The sequence below is a fragment of the Hemitrygon akajei genome, chromosome 30, assembly GCF_048418815.1.
Source record: "Hemitrygon akajei chromosome 30, sHemAka1.3, whole genome shotgun sequence".
NCBI classification, from domain to species: Eukaryota; Metazoa; Chordata; class Chondrichthyes; order Myliobatiformes; family Dasyatidae; genus Hemitrygon; species Hemitrygon akajei.
The window spans coordinates 22,832,304-22,859,191 of NC_133153.1; the positions used below are offsets into that span (position 1 = coordinate 22,832,304).

The 26,888-nt window shown below is 42.1% G+C and overlaps 1 protein-coding gene across 4 annotated transcripts in view; it reads right to left on the reverse strand.

Annotated features, from left to right (window-relative positions):
• Nucleotides 1-26,888, reverse strand: part of atp8b4 (ATPase phospholipid transporting 8B4) — a 294,774-nt gene that overhangs the window by 111,568 nt on the left and 156,318 nt on the right. For 3 of the 4 annotated variants that reach the window (XM_073033107.1, XM_073033108.1, XM_073033106.1), the window contains 3 exons: nt 9,854-9,967; nt 4,826-4,924; nt 1,171-1,232 (listed from right to left, as the gene is read on the reverse strand). In XM_073033107.1, the coding sequence (XP_072889208.1) occupies nt 1,171-1,232; nt 4,826-4,924; nt 9,854-9,967 (275 nt within the window). Of the gene's footprint in view, nt 1-1,170; nt 1,233-2,334; nt 3,108-4,825; nt 4,925-9,853; nt 9,968-26,888 lie in introns of those variants that run through there. The other variant, XM_073033109.1, reaches the window with a different exon arrangement.

Sequence of the window (26,888 nt, forward strand, 5' to 3'; positions counted from 1 at the left end):
CGATGACTCTGCAAGAAATACAACCAGCTGATATTACTGCAGAGCAGGGTAGGCTGACCAAAGACAGATTGCGAGGCTGCTGTCACTTTCTGTTTTAGAATCAGGATATTGGAGGTTTTTAACCATTTATAGCTGACGTAAAAAATCCTCAAAACTTTGCTTTAAATCTTTAAATAATAATGCTTTAAATGCTTTAAGTAATGCTTTAAATCAATCACCTATCAACATGTGTAATATTAATTATAACAATGGAAACACTCAGCAGGTCAGGCAACATCACTGGAAGAGAAGAATTAACATTTCAGATTGGAGACCTCGCTAAGAAGAGTTCTGCTGTGGGACTCTGACCTGAAGCGCTAACTGTTTTTCTAATGCTGTCTGACCTGCTGAGTGTTCCCAGCATTTTCTCTTTGCATTTCAGATTTCCATCATCAGAAGTCTTTATATATAAAGACAACAGAGAACTGAACCCAGCAGCAATACTTGAAGTTTCTTATTGCATTCATTTCTTAAACCATTATTATCAGATACGGGAAACTCATATTAAATATGAATGCATTCATTATTGCAATATCATGGGGTTGACATGAAACTATACCTTGAGTTTTGTGTCATATCTTCTTAACCAAGGAGGAATGTTTTTGTAATGGTGGGAGTGCAATGAATGTTCACCAGTTTTGTTCCTGGGATGGGGAACAGGTGTGAAACAATGAAGATGGATGAGGCAGACTGGGTGTATAGAAACTCAAGTCTCAAAGAACGACCGGTGATCTCTGAGACGTGCAAAATTCTTCTGAGTATTTATCGGGTGGATGCACAGATGATGTTTTCTCTAGCCAGCCAGGGTTTCAAGAATCAAGGATCACAATGCGGAGAGGGTCAAGAAAAAAATACAGCACCTATAGAGAACTGACTCCGAAGAAATTGTGGGAGCTCAATTGCAAAGCCAGAAACGGACAGGTTTTTAGTATATTGTGGAAATCAAGGGGGTTATGTGGTTAATGAGGCACTGAAGTAAAAGCTTTTCTTGTAATATCTCTTTGAATGGTGGAGCAGGCATGAGACACCCAATGGTCTACTGCTGCTTCTAGTTCTCTTGTACTTACACTTACAACACAGCATCTGGTTCACAGCCACCTTTGCAAGAATGAAAAGTGATGCTGTACTTACTTGCCATTGATGAGCACCTGAGACTGCCGATTGTTGACTTGATTATCACACCTGTAGCGAAACTAAAAAGTGAAAAATAACAATTAATTCAGTGACAAAGTTTAATGTCTTTTTAATTAGGAGATTAAAATACTTTTATAAAAAAAAAACTTCCATTAATTAGTTATGAAACTGTTGAGGCAAGTTAACTTCTCACCCGCTGTCCAATTACCCCATTTTCTGCAGATGAGGGTCAAACCATTAACCCCCAAATTGCCAGATCCCTCACTCTGCCGAAGAAACAAGTAGACTCCATCTTACAACTAAAAACTCAAAATGCTGGTAGAACTCAGCAGGCCAGACAGCATCTATGGGAGGAGGTAGTGACAACGTTTCGGGCCGAAACCCTGATGAAGGTTTCTCAGAAGGTCTGGCCTGCTGAGTTCTGCCAGCATTTTGTGTTTTTATTTATTTCCAGCATCTGCAGATTCACTCGTGTTTCCATTTTACAATTGTTAGTTTATTAAGTTACTGCAGTATCTATACAACCAACTGTGATAGATATTCACTGTCCAGGTCTCAGGGTTTTTTTTTGCCAAATTCAACTTTCTAACATCACACAATGGCAGTAGAAGCTTACCAAATTCAACCTGTACTGCCTACGTCCAGGTTAAATGGACAACAGTAAATTTAATACTGTGTCGGTAGCCTTTCTAACCTGCTATCATCGACAACTGGTCCTTTTCTACAGCATAAAAGTGGCTAAAGTGCTTGATAAGCTTGCTGCACTTGATAAGCTCACGAGACCTGAGCCTTCACTAGAAGCCTGCGCCTTAGTTAGGACCTTGAGCATCGAGTTGGAGCTGCGTTAGTGAGCAAGTTGTCAAAGGTAAAGGTTTCAGGCTGAGATGGCTTGTTGGGACATTGCAGCTATCTGCAAAATATAAATGAAATAAATTGCAGCTTGAATAGAACACCAGCTTCTGCACAAATGAAACCTCTTTCCACTTATTATCACCACCTTACACACTTAGGCTCCCATACAAATATATCCCTGCTTAAAGTAGTAGACTAAGGAAATTTGTTCATGAGATGTATGGGGTGTACCTCTAACGAAGGGGTTCATTGTGTACATTCTGGGGCAGCTCACCTACCTTTGGTTCCCACCGGACACTCATCTCTCACCTGTGGTTCCAAGTAGCTGTTTGCATGCGACAGCGGCCACACCCCGGCACACCACTTCGACAGACGGGCAAACCAGGTGAGGGTAGCTGGCCGCCTACCACCCTGGCGAGATAGGGGCTTGCCTGTCCCAGCACGTGAAGTCAGATCCAGCGGACTGAGCAGATGAGATCTACAGTGAGATCCAAAGGCCAGGAAAGTGGTAATGCAATGCTCCATGGAGAGCAAAGGTCATGACAAGGCACAGAAGACACTGCAACCAAGGAAGACCCCGTTTTGTATCGCTTGTTTGTACCACCGACTTAGAGACTTCTGAGGTCAAGAAAGTGGAACTGCTCCAGTGCAATGGCTCTTCCACTTCAAAAGCTCTCTCGCACAGGTTCTGTCATTGTCCAACATGATGGACAACCACCATACTTATAAGGGAAGCTGTTCAGGGAAGGTCAACTAGATTGATTCCTGTGGTAGGTTTGGTCTACAAAATCAGTGAAGTTTAAGAGGTGATTGTACTGAAATATGTAAGATTCTGCAGATGTTTGGCGATGTGGGTGAGGGGGGAATCTTTCATGGGAAAATCTGGAGCTGGAGGGCTTTATTTAACACCAATTTCACTGAGCAATGGATGGTGACTGTCCACTCTACATCTCTCTGCAACTTGATCCTTGACCTCTTCACCAGCCAGTACTATTCAGAGTCAGCATCTCCTCCTCATTGACAATCAACACAAACCTCAAAGACGCGTGCTTAGCTCACGCTTCTCTCTCTACGCTTATAACTGTGTGGATAAGCACAGCTCAAACATCATTTATAAATTCAGAAATAACACTACCGTTGTCGATAAAAACGCAGATTGCAACAAGGCGGCACATAGGAGTGAGATAGGCTGGCTGGTTGAATGGTGTCACAACAATCTCACTCTCAACATCAGCAAGATCAAGGAATTGATCGTGAACATCAGAAAAAGGAGGTCTGGAGAGCACACAACAGTCCTTATTGGAAAGGGAGAGCAGCATTAAGTTCCTGAGCGCCAGCATTTTGGAGGGTGTGTCCTGGCCTAACAAACTGGTGCATTTGAAAAGGAGCCAAGCCAACAGCTCTACTTTGTTAGGAATTTGAGGAAACTGGGTATAAAATGCAAATTTCTGTACATGTACTGTTTTATCGTAGCCTGTATGGATGCTCCAGTGCACAGGATCGCAAGAGGTTGCAGAAGATTGGCGGCTCAGCCAGCTCCAGCATAAGCTCCTCTAGCATTGAGGACATCTTCAAGAGGTGATGCCTCAAGAAGGTGGCTTCCATCATTCAGGACTCTCACTATCTGGGACAAGCCCTCTTCTCATTACAATCATCAGGGAGGTGAACTGGAGCCTCAAGATACACATTCAATGATTCACAATCATCTCCTCTTCTTTTGCCATCAGATTTCTGGATGATCCATAACTCTAACTCATTATTCATTTTTGCACTGTTTACTTATTTTGTAATTTATAGTAATTTTATGTCTTTGCACTGTACTGTTACTACAGAACAGCTGATTTTACATCATATATGGCAGTGATAATTAGCCTGAATTTGAAACATCCAACTGATTTGAGGCTGATATCCCTTGCTTAGCTTGTAGAAAATGTGTATTTAATAATTCAATAATATTTGAGTAGTCTTGTGTATGTTGCTTGATTAAGCATTGTTGTTAGTTTAAATAATTCATTATGGGTTATATGCATAAATATGTTAATTGCATACATCATGACGCTATCATGTGATACATACATGCCTCACTTAAAGCAAAGACGAAGTTACACCCATATTTCAGACTCCCTGCACCTTCCTTTGAATTAATTTAATGTTTTGAACTTACAAAACATAACAGAAACCAGATAGAAAGCAGAGCTGAAGCTAAGATCAAATTAACAATGATCATACTTAATAGTAGAGTAGGGTCATGAGTCCATCTGACCAATCACTGGTTATATTTATAATGTTCTTACGTCCCAAGACCAAGTAAAAAAATAAGAAGGTCTATAGTTCATTTCCTTGGGGCTGGAAAATTTGGGGCTTTGAAAATTTGGCCACCAACGCACAAATGCACAAAAATAGAATGGAAAATCATAACATGCCAGAAAAATACAGGCATATCATGTGTATTATATTCCGTATGCTGACTGGATTTTCCCTGTACGCTCTGTATAAGATCTTCATACATACGCCAAGACTAACTGATGTATTTATTGCAACAGAGCTCGCAATCTCTTATCCTGAATGGGAATTAGAGTCATCTATCTCATCTGGGTGAAGGAATATTAATTAAAGAAAGATACTATTAATTTTATCAAAATAGAAGAATGTGCTATAGCTTCTGCCACAGATAAAAACCGAGAAATCAATAAGCAGACTGGTGCTGGAACTCCGGGTGCCTATCACTTTTACTGTCTCTAACATCAAATGTAAACAGGTTTTCCAGTACCTCTCAACCCAGAATTCATTTGGTACTTACAAAGTCATCTGTAGCATCTTTGACTGCAGTGATCGTTAGCACCAACACTAAAGGCACTATAGTGGTAAACCAGGATAGGGAGGAGATATGAGGGATTAGCTACAGGGAAAGAAAGAAAAATCAGATTTTTACAATGAGAACGATAAGCTAATCACCGATGTACTTTCACAATATTTATTTTGATTTATCCCTAATTACCCAATAATTTCCTACCTAAAAAATTAAATGTTACTATAATTCAAATTAAGTAATGTAAATATGTTTTATTACATATTAAAAAGTGGAATTATCCCGTAGCATGAATCGAATGGCTGAATTAACAGGGAGACAGAACATACTTTACAACGTATAATTTGATAATCAGAGTACATTTTCATGATCAGTTTTTATTGTCCTAAAGTGCATTGTGATTACATTGAACATGAAATGTCAATTAACTAAATAGTCTCTCAGTACATAGACTCAAAATATAGTGGAATATAAACACTTGACAAAGACCAGATATATCCAATAACCCTTCTTCCTCTTTGGACATATCTGGAATTTGTCAGTGTTTATAAATTTTATCTATATAGAATTATCTACATAAATACAGACTGTTTTCAGATAACTTTTTTTCCTTGAGAAATAGTAAATACTTAATTATTGAAATATTTTTTTCCAGTATACCAGATATGGAGGAGAAATGATTATCTGTATCAACACATTTTAAGTTATTAAAAAAATCATATTAAACAATTCACAAGGACACCAATAAGACATTTAGTTCAATGTATTGTTGATGGTTCAGTCATATCCTATGAAAACTGTTAAATTATAGACCTTTTTGAATAAAGCAATATGAAAAATTCAGAAAGAGAGAACTCTCTCCAGAGAGGAAGGCCCCGAATCCTTGGCTTTGCCTGTTGCTTGGTGGCCGGAGCCGGGGTTGAAGCACTCGGCAGAGATGGTGCTCGGTGCTCGGTGTCGGAGGGCTGGTCGGAGGCACGAAGTTGTCGGAAGTTTTCGGACGGACTCACAGTTGGCTGTGCTCGGGTGCTTCCAGAGGCTGCATCGGGAAGTTTTGCCACGTTGGAGGTTTCTTCCTTCTGCCATCTGCGTGAGATGATGGGCTATCTGGGACTTTGAGACTTTTTTTACCGTGCCCATGGTCTGCTCTTATCAAATTATGGTATTGCTTTGCACTGTTGTAACTGTATGTTATAATTATGTGGTTTTTTGGTCAGTTAGTCTTGGTCTGTCTTGTGTTATGTGATATCATACTGGAGGAACATTGAATTTCCCCTTGGGGATGAATAAAGTATCTATCTATCTATCTATCTATCTAGGCCACACTCGCGATAAAGAGCTGAACATTGAACATAGTTGAAAGGAACTAAATGTCTCTTGGGTTGAGGATGACTTGCTTTCACATGTGTAGATGCCGATGTGTGATGTTCATGTGCAATTCCAGTTATAAACCAGCTTTCACATGGGGTTCAGAGAGCACAATCTTGGTCAAATGTAAGGACTAGGTTGAATGGAAAGCAGGCTCTGATGGGCAGACTAAACACATACACCAATACACATACTGTCTGTGCATGTACCCTGCTCCCGTACCCTAATCCCCTCTCATTTTCAGCATTTTCTTCTACTCTTCCCTCTTTCCTTTTGTATTTTGCCCCTAACTACCTCCCTCACCTCCTCCTTGCTTTTACTCCTGCTCTCCTCTCGTTCCTCTTCACTTAACCATTTTCACTCATTCAGCCTTTTCCTCATTCTCCTCTCACTCATATCGTTCCCTCTTCCCCTCCATACCCACTCTCTCTCTTCTCCCAGCTCTCTCTCCTGTATAACAGTTCAGTAAGTCTGCGGGCCAACTTTTAATGGCAGTGGCCAGAAAGAAGTTGTTTCCCCGTAATCTCCAGTAATAAACAAAAATAATACAAATGTTTACACTTCTCATTTTTGAATTATAAATCCAAAATTACAACAGCTATCTGCCTAAACTATCCCTTTAAAATAGCTAATATATTTTGCATTCAATGCTGCTCAAAAACTGATGCCGTTTTATATGATATTCCCACCCTCCCATTGCAACATCTACCTGCTTGTCTATCTGATCCCAGCTCCCTAAACCACTTGACTGGAACATAGCAAAAGCTGAGGAAACCACCTAAGAGAAATGAAAATGAAATATTCTGTTTGCGGTCATAAATCCACTTAAAATACCTTTTGCTTTGATTATTTACATTCCTACATTATTAAATGTCAAGTGTGCCACGAATGATGACCGCAAATAGATAGATTATATAATCCTGGTAGCAATTAATCAGTTCACAAAGGATGGTGGGTTTGCTAATATTCTAATGCTTAATGACGAGACACAACTATTTGCAAGTTCAATTTAATATGCTTAACATATTTTTAGACAGTCCCTCGAGAATGAGAATAAATAGCCATGTGGGATTTATAGTGACCCAGGTGGCAGTCTAATACCCACTGACTATCTTGTACAAGGTATGGGAGATGTCTGACGATTCAAGTGGGTGGGGAGTTTGTGGCCAGGTGCACTCTTTCCACTGGAGTTCAAGATGCATAAGCTCCAGGCCAACAATATTCCTGAATACACCATCTTCAGTTTGAGCAGTAAAGGGTGAGTGGGAAAGTTATATTTTCCAAGGAGGCTTTGTGAACATCCTCATGTCGCCACTTGCTACAAGCTGGAGGAATGAACATTCCATATATTTGGGAATTCTCTGAGGTTTATCTTTCCAGCAACCAAGAGATTGTTCCATTAAGATCACCCTTCATACAGCATAAAAATGTCAAGACACTTAGACACAAGAGATTCTGCAGATGCTGAGATTACCAACTTCAACCACACAAATGTGCAGTGTCTTCCAAATAACAACCATCCTCTGGATGAGAAAATTCTGTCTCAATTTCTTTTCAACTCTCTTTTTTTTCCTCACCTCTAGCCTCTGCTCTCTGACCTTGATCTTCTCCGCGTTGGGGAAAATTTTCCAACTATCTACCCCCTCTGTGCAACTCGCATTTTGCATATTTCAGTCACGTCCACGCACAACCCCCCCTCCCCACAACTTGGCCTTCTCTGCAGCGAAGAAATCAACTCCAGTCTCTCGCCAGGACTGATGCACGTCATTCTAAGTGCTCTCCTGATGAATTGCCTTCGCAACTTCTCCAGCGCAATCATGACATTTACACAGTGTGGTGATCAGAAATGCATACTATTCTCCAGCTGCGGCCCAACCGGTGTTTTATAAAGCTGTATCATAACATACCTGCTCTTATTTCTATGCCCTTACTAATAAAGACTATTCTCAAAGCATTTGTCACCATTTATCTTACAATGCTCTCCCCCTCAGAAACTCCTGGAATTAGGTGCCAAGTCCCTCTATTCCACAACAATTCCTAGGGCCCTACCATTTATTGTGAATGCCCTTCCAGAATTAAAAATCCAAAAGGACTTGACCTTGCAATTTTCTGGATTAAAATATATCTGCCATTGCTCTGCCAATTTAATTAACAGTTCTATAAACTGTCACCCTTTCTATTTTACAAAACACAAAATGCTGGAGGAACTCAGCAGGCCAGGCAGTATAGACCAGTTCCTCCAGCATGTTGTGCGCGTTACTTGGATTTCCAGCATCTGCAGATTTTCTCTTGTTTGTGAATGAACCCTTCTGTATTTTTCTCTCCTCCTGATCTAACCAGTTTTTGCTCCACTCACTCCTCACCCAAATTACCTTTTCTCTTCTCTCTCCTCCCCCACCCTCTCCTCCCGATTGGTTTCCCTCATCCGCTTTTCCCACCTATCCTCCCCAGCTAGCCCCCCCCCCTCAACCAATGCTATAGGCTCCTCTCCTATCAGATTCCAAAATATTCATCTGATTTTACTTCCTCCTATCAGCTCACAGCTTCTGGCACCACTTCCATTCCCTTCCCCTGGTTGCCTATCACACCTCCTCATCTAGTTCCACCTATCGCCTACCAGCTCTTGCTCCACCCCTTCCCTCCACTTTTTTTTTTAAATATACTGGTTATCTTCCCTCTTACCGTCCAAATGAAGGGTCTCTACCCAAACATTGACTGTTCATCTCCATCATAGATGCTACCTGACATACGGTAGTTCCTCCAAATTTTTTGTGTGTCACTCCAGATTCCAGCACTTGCAATCTTCTGTGTCTCTGTAGATTAATTCTCAGCCTCAGTAACTTCCCAACCACTGATGTTAGACCCATAGGCCTATAGTCACCAGGGCTACCTCTGCTCCCTTTCTTTAATAAAGGCACCACAATATTCAGTCATTAGACATCTCACCAATTACCGGAGAAGATACAAGTATCTCTGTCAGGGCCCCAGCAAACTCCTCCCTTTCCTTTTACCGCAGCCTAACATACATCAAGGGAGACACTGGAGATTGATCCCCCTTTAAGACTGCCAAAGTACTTAGTATCTCCTCCTTTTAAATGCTAACATTCCGGAATTTCACAATGACCTTCCCTGAGTTCTTCAGATGCAATGTTCTTCCCCTCAAGGAATACAGATGGGAAGTATTTATGCAAGACCTCACCTACATATCCTCACGCACAGATTGCCACATTACCCTCTTTCCTTAAATATTCCTTAAACCTGTCTCTCACTGATATATTTGATTTTGGCATCTTCTCCCTTCCTCTCCAGTCCTGAAGAAGGATCTCAGCCCGGAATGTTGACTGTTTATTCATTTCGATAGATGCTGCCTGACCTGCTGAGTTCCTCTGGCATTTTGTGTGTGCTTCTCAGGTTTCCAGTATCTGCAGACTTTCTCATGTTTATGATTGGCATATAATGCCCTCTCTCTGCCCTCCTAATTTCTTCCTTCAGTACCCAACATGCTTTCTATGTTCCCTGAAGACCTTTCTGATATTGAATGAAGCACCTTGTTTCTAACAATGTCCTGCTATCCAAGACTGTAATACAAGCTCCAGGATATACAGTAAGAGACATGGGATGAATTCTACATTCATTCTTAAAAATACAAACCTGCAGGAGCAACAGGAACAAGAAGTACGCATTGGCAACCCGTTGGAACTGCTCAAACAAGTTAATAGGCAGAAATGTGATAATGTTGTATTTTGAGGTCTTGATGCGGTTACTCTGAAATAATATAAAATAAATAATTCAACAATATTTAGACGTAGTTGACAACTACAGCTGAATTTTCCAATTAATGTTAAGTATAATTTACTTACACATCAACTATACAAAACAATGTAAACATGTAAACAGTAACAGTGCACTGACGCAGCTTTTAATATTATTATTCACAAGATTTATAACATTTTCCAAAAGTCTTTACTGTATCTTTTGTTCTCAATGTTACTGGTGCAATGTTCAGTGTTCACCTACAATACCAAAAGGCACTGACTTCCTCCTACCATAATACTATTTACCTCTCAAGTCCAATATGAACTTCTCCTTGGCCGATTCTGATCAACTATTACCTTTGCACCTTGGAGGCATCAGCAAAAGGCCTTGTGCCAGTGTTGACATGGAAGCTCAAAAGCAACGGCCACACTATCATTTTAAGAAAGCAGACGACTACCTGATTCTGATGCCAATCCATGTCTGGGTCAGTGTGAGGCGTTTCTGCTGGCAATGGTTAAGTACAGATAATGGTGGAGTGGAAAACTGTTCATTGCTGGACAGCAGTGATCTTTAGTTTAGATACAAAGGCATGAGGGCAAATCCTCTTAATTAAACATATACAGCACAGAATAAAGCTGTTATGTTTTGTAACTTCAAAACAATAAAACTAATTCAAAGAAAGACTCGGGAGTCCGAAATGCAGGTCCAGCTTCTAGTTTGCTTTAAGCAAGGTGCGCACATATCACAAGGTAGTGTGATAACGTCTGTAATTAATGGATTTTTATATACAACTACTACTGAAACAATCAAGAATGCTTAAACAAACTAAACAAGATTACTCAAATATTATTGAAATAATAAATATACAACACAGTCCCTTTGGACAACTGAGTTCATCTCAACCATGTATCAGCCATTTACACTTATCCTGTACTAATCTGATTTTATTCTTTCCACATTCCCATCAACTGCCCCCAAAGCCCACCACCTACCTACAAAGCAGGGGGTAATTTGCAGTGGCCCAAGTATCTACCAACCCATACATCTTTGGGATGTGGGAGGAAGCCAGTCGCTGGCTGATACCTTACACAATGTTTATTGGCATCCTTCAAGTTGACATGTGTAAAGACCACCCGAGTGTAGCGGGTTGATACTAGCCAGTTTCTCAGTTGCCTACGGAAGCAGACCCTTGTCTTCCTTGCCAGAATTCCTCCTTAACACTCCAGACAATATTCAGTCAAATGGGTTCTTCTTCTTCTATTTCCGGCAGTTTAGACGCATCTAGGCATATTACTGCCCTCCACAGGATGTATAATTACTTACAGAGTTTCAAGAATCTCAAATTCTTGAGTATACACTAGTCGCACATGGAAACAGAATAATAAACTTTTCAATCCAATGGTAGTTCTCTTGGTGGCCAAACAAAGATTTAACATAAAAACAAAATACTCTTAAGTCAGACAGCCTCTTGAACAATATGCTTCTCTCAATTTTATATCGATTACAACTCAGCAAAATATGCTGAACTGTCCCTGGACTACCACAGTCACATAATCCAGAAGGATGCCTTCCTATTATCTTTAAGTAATAGTTTAGCCCACAATGCCCCAACCTAAGTCTTGTTAATTTCACAATATCTCTATGATTTAAAGAGTAATAATCTGAGACCTTTTTAACTAGTGGGTGAGTAGAAAAGAAATGCCTTCCCTTTAATTCATTTTTCTAATCCTCCTGCCATTGCGTCTCTATACCTTTTTTATCTTACTTCTCAATTCTGCTCGGCCTGAGAGTACTCTAATTCTTACTTGCCCGCTCTGTAAGGAAGACTTGGCAATGCCACCCACAGTTTCATTTCCCTCCACCCCAGCATGCCCAGGTATCCATGTAAATAGGTTCTTGGGCTGCTTCATCGCTAGAGAATGGTCCTTAAATTGGACCCCACTGCATCAGTTTACAACCTGTTCATTTGTTATGTGCAGTTACAATGCAGGTGATCGTGGTCTTTCCATTATCATGATAGTTCTTGGCAAATTCTACAGAAGTGGTTTGCCATTGCTGTCTTCTGAGCCGTGTCTTCACAAGGTGGGTGACCCCAGCACTCATCAATACTCTTCGGAAGCTGTCTGCTTGGCGTCAGTGATCGCGTAACCAGGACTTGTGACTAGCTGCTCATACAACCATCCACCCCCCACTCCCATGGCTTCATGTGACCCTGATTGGGGGAGGGGGGGTCGAAGCAGGTGCTACACCTTGCCCAAGGGTGACCTGCAGGCTAGTGGAGGGAAGGAGCACCTTACACCTCATTTGGTAGAGACGCATCTCCAATCCACCATCCTGTTACACCGTGTAAAATGTCCATAATGAAAACCAATTTCACCTCACAAACCTAGCAATATATGTTGTCTGCACAGTTCCAATAATAACTATTCGAGAACAAGCTAAATAACTAATGCAACAATATGAGCAGAGTAGAAATACATAAGAGCACAGCAGGAGTACTGTGTACAGTGCTGGTTGGCACACCTCCTTGTTCACTAACTCATACTGCCCATTATTCATCGTGGGGTGAAATTCAAACTATTTTATACACAATCACCTAATCTGATTTAGGCATGTAAACAACTAAAATATTGGGATAAACATTAACAAATAGAAACAAAATCCTCTGTAATTCTCCCAAAACATTTTTAACTAACGGCCAGAATGATCTAGTTATTTGGCATTTTATGATGGTCAAAATACCATCGTTTGCATCCAATAACACACTTTTCACCCCAGTTACAGTTGTAAGATAGGAAACACCACAGCTAATTTATCCCGCAGCTCTCTCACAAACAACACCGTGATAATGGCTAAATAATCTGTTTTCTCATTGCTGAATTGCCAAAACAATCGACAACACGACAGTGAGGAAAACACATTTATAGGTGTTACAGTTACAAATCAGTTAACAACTGCCCACCAGTTGGAGTCAATGCATTTATATACAAATAAGCTTCCGAAATTCTGAATTGAGAGTAATTAGTTGGTGCCATTATATAAAAGTGAGGAATAGACAACATATGAGAAGTACATCAGTCTGCTTAATATAGTCCGTGGGAGCACAGTTAATAGTTTTGGTTCTCACATCTCTAAATACTGCAGTTCAATACTCTTTTATCTGATTAAAATAATCTTTTGTGAAATAAATGTTAATATTTACCATGAGCATTTGGAATGGCCACCACAGCAGTGATGATAAAATCTCCTGAAAGCGGTTATAGAATGGATTCATTTTTTAAAAAACAAGTTAAATAAATATGTCACGATTTGTCAGAACTTTGATCTGATAGCTTTTCTGAGGAAACCGTTGGAATATTATCAAGAACTACAGCAAGGCTGTACATAAAAGGGTGTATGCTTTTTATGAGACTCATCCCAATTACTTCTCATGCATTGTTCCCTCTAAGCTGCACGGGGGCACGGCCGGGCTGTAACTGAAAAGCTCCTGCACATATAGCCTTTGTTGCTACTCAGCTGGAATTTTCTATTATATAATGTTTTATTAAAGTGCTGCACAGTTTTCAGGCCATGTAAAAACTTTCCTGCTCAGAGCAACGGTTGGTCTGCACAGCTGTTAAAAAAAAAGAGGGACTGTGGCTCTCATGTGGAACAAAAGATCATAAAAGTACTTTTCAAGTCTTAAGCTGAAGCATTTAGCTCAAGATGGTGTCAGCGAACAACGCGGCCAAAGGCGACGCCCTGCAGACAGTTCACAAAACTGCTTCTTCTTTCAAATATGATTCTACTAACTAAGCTGCGTGTGACTGGAACGTGTAATCTACATTTTCTGCTGGTGTGTTTTTGGACCGATTAAGCAATCTGGCACTTTGCTGTCTGTGAGGGACCCAGTGAGGTTTGGAGTGGAGCGTGCAGCCTGGAGTTCCTCCAGCATTTTGTGTGTGTTGCTAGGAGTCCAGTATTATTTAGTTTAGTTCATTTCAGTGTCACACCGCTAGCCCACTGCATTTTTCCGAATGAGGAGTCAAGCAAGGTTAAAGTTGACGAGGACGAGAGCAGAGGATAGGTGGGTGTTTGGCTCTGTCTGCCTGCGTTTGTCCAAACTTCCTCTCCCTATTGCTAGCTGTTGTCAGAGGAGAGCGCAGGGGTCTTGGGATCCACATTGCAAGGGAGAGATAAGATTTTGGTGGACTTTAGGTTTCATGTTAGATGTATTCCTAGATTGTTGTTGCTCTTTTTTTCGCTGATTTCGAGCGGTTTGATCGGGGCAATCGATGCATTCTGGAGCGCTTCAGCGAAGAATGGTTTGCCCTGTGGCCTGCAGTGGGCTAGCGGCATGACACTGAAATGAACTAAATTGAATAGTACTGGACTCCTAGCAACACACACAAAATGCTGGAGGAACTCAGCCAGCCAGGCAGCATCCATGGAAAAGAGTACAGATGACACTTCAGGCTGAGACCCTTTCTCTTGTTTGTGATCGATTACTCCTGGTTTGATGTTTGATATTCTACATGTTGACCGTTTGCTTTTTGCCGTTTGTGCAACTTGTTCTTCTTTTGCGCGTTGGGTGTTTGATGTTTTCTTGAACGGGTTCCGTGGTGTTTCCTTGTTTCGTGGCTGCCTGCAGGACGAATCTCAGTGTTGTATTCTGTATACATACTTTGTTAATAAATGTACTTTGAATCTTTGAATTTAATATGAAAACATTGTAAAGCATAAACTTCCAATATCTAGAAATACAATTCATTAAAAAAAATTCAATCTAATATTTACACTCTGGAATAAAAGCAGAAACTACCAGAAACAATCAGCAGGCCGGGCAGCACCTGGAGTCTCCACTGGAATCAGACACAAATTAGCAGAGGCAGACTCAGTAAACTTCTTGTCTTCTTGTTCTTCCCAGGATACAGACCACTTCTCAAACCTCATTTGCTGATGTCAGATAGCAGCCCATCTCTATCCTCTGTCAATACTCTCACAGTAGGTCAAATCTCACCATGACAACCCAGTTCTGGCCAGCCATTCGTCCACCTAACCCAATTATGTTCATCTACAGCAAGAGTGCTCCAATCTATATAAAGCTCATGGGCAGCTGCTCGTGAGGTAAGCAGCAAGTGCCATTCCATCACTGCCCTCAACTAGAAATCTGAGGGTCAACACGGTTTCCTTTCTAATTAAGGAACAATGGCTTGAAATGTTAACTGTATCCCTTGCCACAGACACTGTCTGGTCTGCTGTGTAACTCTAGCAGTTTGTTTCAGTTTCAGACCCCCTCCCCCCTCATTATCCTAGATCATTCACTCATTGATCCTTGAACTTCACCACTACTTCCCATTCTCCTAAACCAACTGCCCGATTCAAGCAACCACCTGACTATTGATCTCATCATGATCAGGCCCTGACGACTACCCATTTCCTAATCTGCAGCTGTTTCCTGCCTACAGGTCCCAATACACAAACCCAAACTGCCTAGTGGCTCTCAAACAAAGACAAAATCCCTGACATTGTGCTTTCCTATCCCATATCTTGCACTTTTTTCCTTCACTTCATGCACAAAATGGAAAAAAAAGCAGGGAAGTGCCTCAAGCTGTCACAAATTTTATTTAGCACCGAATGAAGGGAAATCAAAACGACTATCGTGCTGAAGATCTGAAATAAAAAGAAAATGCTGGAAATACTTAACAAGCTGTGCAGCATCTGTAGAAAGTGAAACATATGTTATACAGTGTGGTGAACTACATATACCTGTCTGGACACGCCCCCCGTGCTGACTGCTCCTGTGGCTCCTCCCACAGACCCCGGTATAGAGGCGATTGAGGCCTGAGCCCTGCCCTCAGTCTCCAGGATGTAGTATGGTGGTCAACTACTGCTTGTTCTTTCTTCCAGTCAATAAAAGCTGATATCTTGCCTCACGTCTCAGAGAGTTATTGATGGTGCATCATACAGTAAGTCAAAGGCCTTACAGGAGGCTCATAATCAAGTTGTTTGCTCTCCAGTGAAAGATTTAAATGGCCCCATGAAGGCTATGTATTTCTAAATCAATGTTCTTAAAAAATTTAAACAAAATACCTACTTCATGTTAACATTATGCTTCTTTGTCACAGCAAAACCTTGCTGTAGACTAGATCTCTTCAGCAGCTTCATGCAGACTATGCAACCAGTTACTTTGCTGTTGCAATTCCATTGTTTCTTCCCCATTGCCATCAAGGTCTTGACCAACCCAGTAAACCCTAACACTATCTAGATGATACCTCACTTACTTTCAACTTGCACTAATGTTATGTTTATATTAATTTATTTTTGTCATGTAAATTATGTATACATGTTTAAAAAAAGTCTATGTCACCTTATACTTGTGAATGTTGTCATATACTGTGCTGCTGCTGCAGAAAGTTAGATTTCATGGAATTAATACCCTGGGTATGTACGTCTATGACAATACACTTGACCTTGACTTGCACTTGACTGATCCTGCAGTTTGATCATGCAGAAACTATTGGATCATGCAGCAGGTTCACCCGAACGTTATCCATTTCATATTGTTCGATTATCTTAGTCCTCAAGGCATTCACACAAATACAATGGTTTGATTTTATTTCTTACAACAAAGGAAAGAAAATCATTTCTGTCTATTCATGGGACTGCATCCTGCAGCATTTTTGTATTTGTTTGAGGAAAAATCATTTCCACTGAGATTCAATTTAAAATCGTTGTCAAGGGAGCTGTTATGAATAACCATTTTGTTCAAAAGACCATAAGGATATGAAATGATCTACCAGAAATAATGGTGTCAACTGAACATCTAAGTTAATAATTAAAAGGGAAGCAGATAAATTCCAGGTTCACAGAATGATACCCATGCCGACAATGCTGTAGAGACATTTGCTAGTTAACTAGCCCCACTGCCTTGTTTTGTCTTTATTACCCTGTATTATCATTACTTTTCAACTATTTATTCAAATACCTTTAGAATTTTGATGCTGAATCTGTTTCGACTATTTCTTTCAGCCATGGTATTCAAAACCCACCACAATTTGCATCTATAATATTTGCCAATGCAGTCTTGATTTCTTTTGTCAATCATAGTAATATCTGTGTCCTCTGATTCCAACTCTGCTTCTTAAATCCAACATCAAAGCCACTGATGGATACAATAGTGTCTATCAAATCTCCTCACCATTTCATATATATGAAATTGGTGAAGATCTGGGAATGGGAACAAATGGACAACCTTCTCAGCCAGTCGCTGTAGTGCCAATATTGCACTGGTTTGCGACACACACAAAGTGCTGGAGGGACTCAGCAGGCCAGGCAGCATCTATGGAAAATAGTCGACGTTTTAGACTGAGACCCTTCATCAGGATGGGAAGAGAAGATGGGAAATTAGTGCAAGGAGGTGCGGGTGGGGAGGGAAGGATGAAGTACAAAGTGGTAGCTGATAGGTGAAACTGGAAGAGGAGTATGGGTGATGTGAAGAGCTAGGAAGCTGATTGGTGGAAGAGATAAAGGGCTGGAGAAGGAGGAATCTGACAGGAGAGAGTAGAAGACCATGGAAGAAAGGGGAGGAGGAGAAGAACCAGAGGGAGGTGATGGGCAGGTAAGGAGATGAGGTGAGAGAGGCTAATGGGAATGGGAATGTTGTGTGGGGGAGCATAATTACTAGAAGTTCAAGAAATCAATGTTCATGTCATCAGGTTGGACGCTACCCAGATGGAATACAGGGTGTTGCTCCTCCAACCTGAGTGTGGCCTCATTGTGGCAGTAGGGAAGGCCATGCTTCTCGTTTCCCTCTGTCACCTTATCAGCTTCCCGGCTCTTTATTTCACTCCTCCCCCTCTCCCAGTTTCACCTACTACCTTGTACTTCTTCCTCACCTCCCACCCACTTTCTTGTTCTAACTTCTCTTTTTTTTTTACCAGTCCTGATGAAGGGTCTTGGCCCAAAACTTTCACTATTTACTCTTTTCTGTAGATGCTACCTGGCCGGCTGAGTTGCTCCAGCATTTTGTGTGTGTTGCTTGAATTTCCAGCATCCGCAGATTTACTTGTCATTGCACTGGTCTGTGTCAGTTCTTTACAGGAGAGTGACTTGAAAGTGTGGTAGACACTGAAATTGACATTTCACTTATACTTCAAAGAATCCTTCAAACATAATCCCACCACTGGTTTTGTCTTTCACTTTCTGCATTTTCCAGTTGGGATCGCTCACTTTGTGGATCTCTGATCCACTCTTCCATCCCCACCCCACAGCACCTTCCCAAGCAACCGGAGGAGATGCAATATCTGTCCATTCATCTCTTCCTTACTCACCATCCAGGTGAGGAAACGAATCATTTGCATTTCATTAAATCCAGTCTAGTGCACTTGGTGTTCACATTGGGGCCTGCTCCACACTGGAGGAACCAAATGCAGGTAGAGTGATTACTTTACGGAACACCTCAGTCCACCTGGGGTGATCTTAAACTTCTTATTACATGCCACGTTAATTCCCTTTTCCACTCCCTTTTTTATCTATACATTTCTATCTATACATCCGCTGTTCTAATGAATCCCAACATAAACTAGAACATTCACACCTGTCTCCTGTCTATCCATTCTACAACCCCCTGAATAAACACTGAACTCTCCACCTTCAACGAACTGTCCTCTCATCATTTCACATTCTCGTGCTTTTGTACCTTTCTGCCTCAATCTTCATTTGTTTAATCTTGCTCAATTACCTTGTTCATATTGCAATACAAACTTTGATTAGTGCCTCAGCAATCTCACCCCCTGCAGCTTTCAGTATTTGCACATGCACAATAACGATTTAGTGGCTGCCTTACTTCCATTTATTTTCAAATTCCTTTTCATTACTTCTATCCTCAGTTGCGGCTCTTCGACATTTGCTGCAGATATTCTCACTATTCAGCTTCAGTTTTGCTTTGTAAACTCAGATTGAAGAAAATACTTTTCTACCACGTCCTTCTGTTAAGAACAAAAGCATAACGTTGTCACTTCAGACTCTCATTCTTTCTTTCATTGGGGAGCTAATGAAACAACGCAGCCCAAGGCTGTGCTGTGGGCAGCCTGCAAGTGCTGCCAAGCTCCTGGCACCAATATACAGTAGCAAACCCACAACTTGCTCTAACCTGCGTGTCTTTGGAGATTGCAGCGCCTGGAGGAAGTTCATCTGGTCATGGGAGAACGTACAAACTTCTTACAGACAGTGGGCGCTGGCGCTGTAAAGAGTTACACTAACCACTACGCCACCACGCTGATCATATGGCAACCCATATGTGCAGAATACTGAAAGCTGCAGGGGGTGAGGTAGCTGAGATACTAATCAAAGTTTACATCATAGTGTGAACAGCAATGTAACATAAAGTACAAGAAGATTAAGCTAGCAATTTCTACTTGACCTCTTTTTATGTTCTTTCTTAAATTAATTCACTTTTTTGATTGATTTGTACAGATATCCTGCTGTGGGAGGGAGAACAGCCAGAGGTTGTGGTACATATTGGCACCAATGACATAGGTAGGAAAAGGGAAGAGGTCCTGAAAGAAGACTACAGGGAGTTAGGAAGGAAGTTGAAAAGCAGGACCTCAAAGGTAGTAATCTCGGGATTACTGCCTGTGCCACGCGACAGTGAGAATAGGAATAGAGTGAGGTGGAGGATAAATGCGTGGCTGAGGGATTGGAGCAGGGGGCAGGGATTCGGATTTCTGGATCACTGGGACCTCTTTAATTTAAGAAAGCCTATGGGATGCTAGGTTTCATTAACAGGGGGATTGAGTTCAAGAGTAGAGGTCATGTTGCAACTCTACAAACCTCTGGTGAGACCGCACTTAGAGTAGTGTGTTCAATTCTGGTCACCTCATTATAGGAAGGATGTGGAAGCTATGGAGAGGGTGCAGAGGAGATTTACCAGGATGTTGGCTGGTTTGGAGAACAAGTCATATCAAGCAAGGTTAGCAGAGCTGGGACTTTTCTCTTTGGAGCGCAGAAGAATGAGAGGGGACTTGATAGAGGTCTACAAGATTATGAGAGACATAGATAGGGTGGATAGTCAGTACCTGTTTCCCAGGGCACCAATAGCAAACACCAGAGGGCATATGTACAAAATTAAGGGAGTGAAGTTTAAGGCAGACATCAGGGGTAAGTTTTTCACACAAAGGGTTGTGAGTGCCTGGAATGACTTGCCAGGGATGGTGGTGGAGGCTAAAACATTAGGGGTATTTAAGAACCTCTTGGACAGGCACATGGATGAAAGAAAAATGGAGGGTTATGGGGTAGTGTGGGTTTAGTACTTTTTTTAAGGATTATATGGGTCGGAACAACATGGAGGGCTGAAGGGCCTGTACTGTGCTGTAGTGTTCTATGGTTCTAGGTAGTCCCCGAGTTACGAACGTCCGACTTACAGACAACTCGTACTTACGAACCAAAGAAGGAGAACGCCAACTGCCATTTTAAGTCGGATCGTGACACCATCCACCATTTTAAGTCATTGCCGTTGACACTGTGTTGAGTGTGTAACTTTGTATTTGGCTTAAATTTTTCTTAGCGAGATTCACCCTGACCCCGCCCCCCCTCCCCCATTCCAGTCGGCTGGTGGCGCAGTGAGATCAGCGCCGGGCTCGAGAATGGAGTTTCCTAAGTTTGATCCAGTGACAGACCGCTCCCGTGCCGGGTTGATGTTGAGCTTACAACTCGACCTCGTAAAAGAAACACTGCCACCTCCAGTTTAAATTCCCACGCGGAATATTGTGGAGGATCAAATACCCAAACCCAGCACAGCCCCCGCTTGTCCCATTTAACCTGTCTCAGTGCGGTGGACTTTCAGACTTGGGGAATTCAGTGCAGTGGTCCTTAGGACCCAGCAGACCTCGGGAGCCGGCACAGGTCGGGACCCGCCGCCCGCAGTGTTTCTGTTCCGTTGATGGGAAACGATCGCGATTGAAAATAAAGTGGAAATAATAAAACATTTGGAAAGAGGTGAAACGCCATTGGTCATTGGAAAAGCTATAGTCGGTCAACGATGGGAACAATTTTAAAGGATAAAGTGAGAATAATGGAGCATGTGAAAGGCCCTGCCCCGATGAAAGCTACAGTTATTACTAAGCAATGTAGTGGTTTCATTATTGGAATACATACGTTTCTAAAGTGTTTTATATACATAGAAAAGTAAAATATATACTATATACTAAGACAAATGTTTGACTAACTGATGCCAAATAATACCGGATGTATTTGTTCCAACTTATGTACAAATCCAACTTAAAGACGAACTCAGGAACGGAACTCGTTCGTAACCCGGGGATTGCCCGTATACATTTTCTCAGATTGCTCAGTCATACTTCGTTAGTTTTCTTGCTTCATGCTCTTTAAAAACAACTCCATGCAGTCCTACCCTCTATTGCCCATGGATCCAGTACCCTTGACGGCATTGAAGGGAACTCTAATTGCAATTAGTTCTTGTACTTTCTGACAGAATATGGTAAACCTACAGCTTATCTATCTTACATGCTAATGCACAAGACACTGACTGGAAATAAATCACTCTTCGAATAAACTCTTCTCGGACTTCCAGCCAGGTACAGGTATCAATGTTCATGAAGATGGCAAGATTGTCATCGAAAAGTTAATAAAATTCGATACTTGTACACGGCTGGAAGCCAAGATACGCTGGGAAAGTACTAGATCCTTTTTCAAATCACTCTTCGTTGTTACCTGGACAGAAATCCCAGAACTCCCTTCCTGACAGCACTGTCGGGGGTGGGGGGAGGGCTTCATCTCAAGAACTATACCATTTCAAGAGGGCAGCTTCCCATCGGCTTCAGAAGGGCAATTAGAGTTGGGTACCATGTGTTAGCCTCACTAACAACACCCGTGCCTCATAAACAAAATAGGAATTTTCATAACCTGTTCACTGCTTGACCTGCTAAATATCCAAATTGATTAATTTGGCTTGAGACCCCTTCCACCCAATTGAAGCCTCCAATTTCCAGTTAAGGGTGTGAATGCCGTGTTCTTCTTTATCCTCTATTTTCAACTTAAACAATGTAGTCTGTGGTCAATATTCTGACCTTCAGGCCTCATGCTTCACTGATTTTCTTATCTAGAACTAAGGTACAGACAGATTAGGAACACAGTCCCTCCCCATTATCCCAGTCTATTATGGAAAGTTGCACCGTGATACAGTCAGTAGAGTTGCTGCCTCATTGCTCCAGCCACCTGGGTTTAACCATAACTCTTGGTGCTGTCTGTGCGGAGTTTGCATTCTCCCCCTATGACGAGCCAGTGTTTCACTGAGCATGCCAGTTTCCACCCACCTCCCAATAACCTGTGCATTGATAGGTTCCGTAGCCAGTGTAAGCTATCCCAACATGTAGATGAGTGGCAGAATCTGGGGAGGGGGGAGTTGTGGGATTTATGCATAGTATAAAATAGGATTAGCATAATGGGAGCTTGATTATCAGAATGGACTTAAAGGGTTGAAAGTGCTTCACAACTATCTATGATTATAACCCTCCAAACATCTTTAATTATAAAGAGATATCAAATCATGTCTTTCCTGCAGACCCCTTCACCAATCGTCCCCATCAATATTGTCCAGATGTGTTTCTGTAATCACATCCTAATTTTTCGATCTCTATCTCATTTGAAAAGATTATTGTTACGAACCCTGTAACTGGGTCACTTACCAGCAAAGATAGGGAGGTCCGTTGAAGTCTGATGGTACTATTTTTAACAGTATTTATTGGTAAAAATACACAAAAATAATATCAATGCAAACATACAGATAATATACATTGTCAATACTAACTCTAAAAGTGCGGGTATAATAATAATCAATAAGAAATAAGCTCTATCGTTGTCTAGGGGATAATGTATTGTCCGATGGAAATATAAAAGTCACTCAGTTCATTCAGGCTGCAGCTTTTTTTTTGGTTGGAGAGAGAGAGATTTTTGAACTTGCCAGCGTTTCCTTTTTATGATGTCGATCCTTCCACAGTTCCACTGGTGGTGGTTTCTCCTTTTAGCTAAAGCCGTTCTTCCGTGGTAAGGCCCCAATCCCGGCAACAGGAAAGGACGCACGTGGGCTCTCCACCGGCTGTCGCTATTACGCTCTCACGGGATTTCTAGCATTTCTCCTGGTGCGTCTGAAGGGGTTGTTCCCCAGACCTTCTTTTATCCTTACACACGGGGTCTCAGATGTCAATCAGGTTGGGATGATGCAATCCCTCAACCAGCCCACTCTGGTCATTCCCTGAGGGCTTCAATGAATAGTACAGTACTCAATACACAATTCTGTCTCCAAGAGACAATGGCCAGTATTCGTGGCTTTGTCTCGCTGAGGGCAGGACACACATTCCAAATCCATGAGGATTCTCTCTCATTTCCTGGGTCCCCAGACCTGAATTAATAGTGATCTTGCGATTCTCAAAAAGGAGGGGGCTACTTTGTACCCTTCGGCCCCTCAGAGTTGTGGCACGTTCGTAACATTATACTAAATTATTTTCCACATGATATGATTCAATTTCAGGGTAAGTTTCCACTTGGCTCTTCACATCTTGCTGGATCACAGCATTATTGACATCTATACTTGAACAGTGTAATCCCTGCATGCTTCTACTCCCCAGAACAGAAAGTAGGACATTATAACACAGTAGAGGCATGTCAGCCCTCAATGTTGTGCCAACATTTCAATCTAACCCTTCTTTCCTACATAGAACATAATGCTCCATTATTTTTCATCTGTGTACCAGGGTGCACAAATCTAAGTCTCTGAATTGTCTCTAATGTATCAGCCTCTACCCCAGATGGTGCATTCCAGGCAATTATCAATAATGTGTAAGATAAACTAACTTTGACATCTCACTTAATCTTTCCTCTAATCACCTTGAAAGGATGCCTTCTGATATTACCCATTGCCACTTTGGGAAAAAGGAACTGGCTGGTCACTCTATCTATGCCTCTTATAATCTTCTACACCTAAAATAAGTTGCTTGTCATCCTCCTTCAATCCAAAGAGAAAAGCCATAGCTCACTCAACATTTCTTCATAAAACATATTCTCTAATCCAGGCAGGGTCCTGGCAAACTTCCTCTGCACATTCTCTAAAGTTTCCGCATACTTCCAGTAATGAAGTGACCAGAACTGAGCGCAATACTCAAGTGTGGTCTAGCCAGAGTTTTACAGAGCTGCAAAATTACCTCACGGCTCTTGAACTCAATCTCCCAACCAACGAAGGTTAATACACCATACACTTTCCAAACCACCCTATCAACCTGCAATGCAACTTTGAGGAATCTATAAACTTCAGTAAATTTATTATCAAGGTACATATTTTTCACCATATACAACCCTAAGATTCTTTTTCTTGTGGGCATTCATAATAAATTGATATCGAATAATAACCATAATAGAATCAATGAAAGACTGCACCAATTTAGACATTCAACCAGCATGCAAAGGACACAAACTGTGCAAATACCAGAAGAAGGAAATAATAATAATAAACAAACATTAATATGGAGAACATGTGATAAAGAGTCCTTGGAAGTGAGTCCATAGGTTGTGGGAACTGTTCAATGATAGGGCAAGAGAAGTTATACCCTTTGGTTCAAGAGCCTGATGACGGAAAGGTAATAACTGTTCCTGAAGCTGGTGAGGTTCCTGTACCTTCTTCCTGATGGCAGCAGCAAGAAGAGAGCATGTCCTAGGTGGTAAAGATCTCTGATGATGGATGCTGATTTCCTGCAACAACATTTCTTGTAGATGTGCTCAACAGTGGGGAGGGCTTTACCTATGATGGACTGGGTTCTCCACTACTTTTTGTAGGATTTTCTATTCCTGGGCATTGGTGTTTCCATACCAAGCTGTGATGCAGCCAGTCAATATACTCTCCACTACGCATCTGTGCAACCTTGTCGAAATTTTAGATGTCATGCTGAATCTTTGCAAACTCCTAAGAAAGTAGATGCTCTGTCATGCTTTCATTTCAATTGCACTTATGTGCTGGACCAAGACAAGTCCTCTGAAACATTAACACCGAGGAAGTTAAAGTTATTGACCCTCTCTGCCTCTCATCCTCTAAGGAGGACTGGCTCATGGATCTCTGGTTTCTTCTTGCTGAGATTGAGTAAGAGCCATATTTTCATTCTCCCTCCCACATGCTGATTGTCTTTGATTTGGCCTATGACAGCAAATGTAAATATGGCATCAAAGTTGTGCTTAGCCTCACAGTCATGAATATAAAGCAAGTAGAGCAGGGGGCTAAGCACATAGCCTTGTGGTGCACCTGTGCTGATAGAGATTGTGGAGGAGATGTTGTTGCCAATCCAAACTGACTGGGGTCTACAAGCAGGTAAATGGAAGATCCAATTGCACAAGGAGGTACTCAGGCCAAGGTCTTAGAGTAGTGGTCGCCAACCCGTTGATTGCGATCGACTGCTCGACCTTTGAGACTTTCCCAGTAGATCCCGAAAAAAAATGAAAAATAAATACACAAATACTGTTGAGAGATTGTTTCCGGGTTGCGGGGTTTTAGTTCCGTTCTTTCTGCCCAGTGCGCATGCGTGTAGCTCCCCCGCCACGCGCTACACAGTGTACTTCAGTGGTCCCCAACCACCAGGCCGCGAGGAAACAATACGAGTCAGCTGCACCTTTCCTCATTCCATCATGCCCACTGTTGAACTTGAACCCACACGAGGTCATCAGTTACCTAACCGCAGTAATACCCTCGTGCGGCCGGCGGGAAGTGCCGTTGCTACCGGCCTGGCGCGCGGACAGATGGGCGCTGCCTCTAAACCTGTTTAGCACTCTGAATGTTCATGGGGAAGCCGGTGCTGAAATATTCACAGACGACCTAATTTGGGCTCAGCGTTTTGTAAGTATCAGAGCAGCTACCTCGCTGTGATCTACTGAAACAAACTTTTGTCGGCTGATAGATCCTACCGGGGGGGGGGGGGGGGGGGCGGGGATGGGTGCGGGCCTGTTCCTCTCCTCAGTCGGTTGTTCTCTCCGGACTGTGACCACCACGGCCCCGGCATGGGGACCTCCGGCCCTTGACTTTGTCCCCTCACCCCACCCACGAACAGCCGCACCTGGCCAAGGCATCTGGTGGTGGGCGTGCGGGAGGCTGTCTAATGAGGCAATGAAGCCCTCAAAACTGCTTCGGTACCTTGAGTCCAAGCACCCTGCACTTAAAGACAAACCTACTGAGCTTTTTCAGCAGAAAAAACACGAGCAGCGCGGGACAGCAGCTAAGTGCCGAGAGCCACGAAAACTAAATCGCGGATTAGACTGGACATAAGGAACCCCCTTCGAGTATCGCTGTATTCCCGTTGTGTTTATCCCCCGCCTCCTCTGGTCGGCCGGTCCACAAGAATATTGTCAATATTAAGCCGGTCTGCGGTGCAAAAAAAGGGCGGGTACCCCTGGTGTTTATACATCATTTCTACTTCGTGTTGTGGGGTTTTACTTCCGGTCTTTTCTGCCATGGTGCGCATGCCTGTAACTAATCGATTTGGGGTCGATCTCGCCTTTCACTAAGGCCGAGGTAGGGGATCTTGGGCTTAAAAAGGTTGGTGACCACTATTTTAGAGCTTACTGTTTAGTTTTGAAGAGATGATAGTACTGCTCCGGTAAGCAAACTGGAGCAGATCCAAGTTGCTACTCATCACCAACCTTTCAAAACTCTTCATCACAGTGGACATAAGTGCTACTGGACAATAGCCATTGAGGCAGGATATGATGTTCTTCTTAGGCACCGATATAATTGAAGCCTGTTTGAAGCAAGTGGGTACCTCAGACTGTGAAAGCGAGAGATTAATGATCACAGTGATCAGCACAGGTCTTTAGTATTTGGCCAGCTACCCCATCAGGGCCTTATGTTTTTCATGGGTTCATCTTCCTGAAGGCTGCTCGCACATCAGCCTCAGAG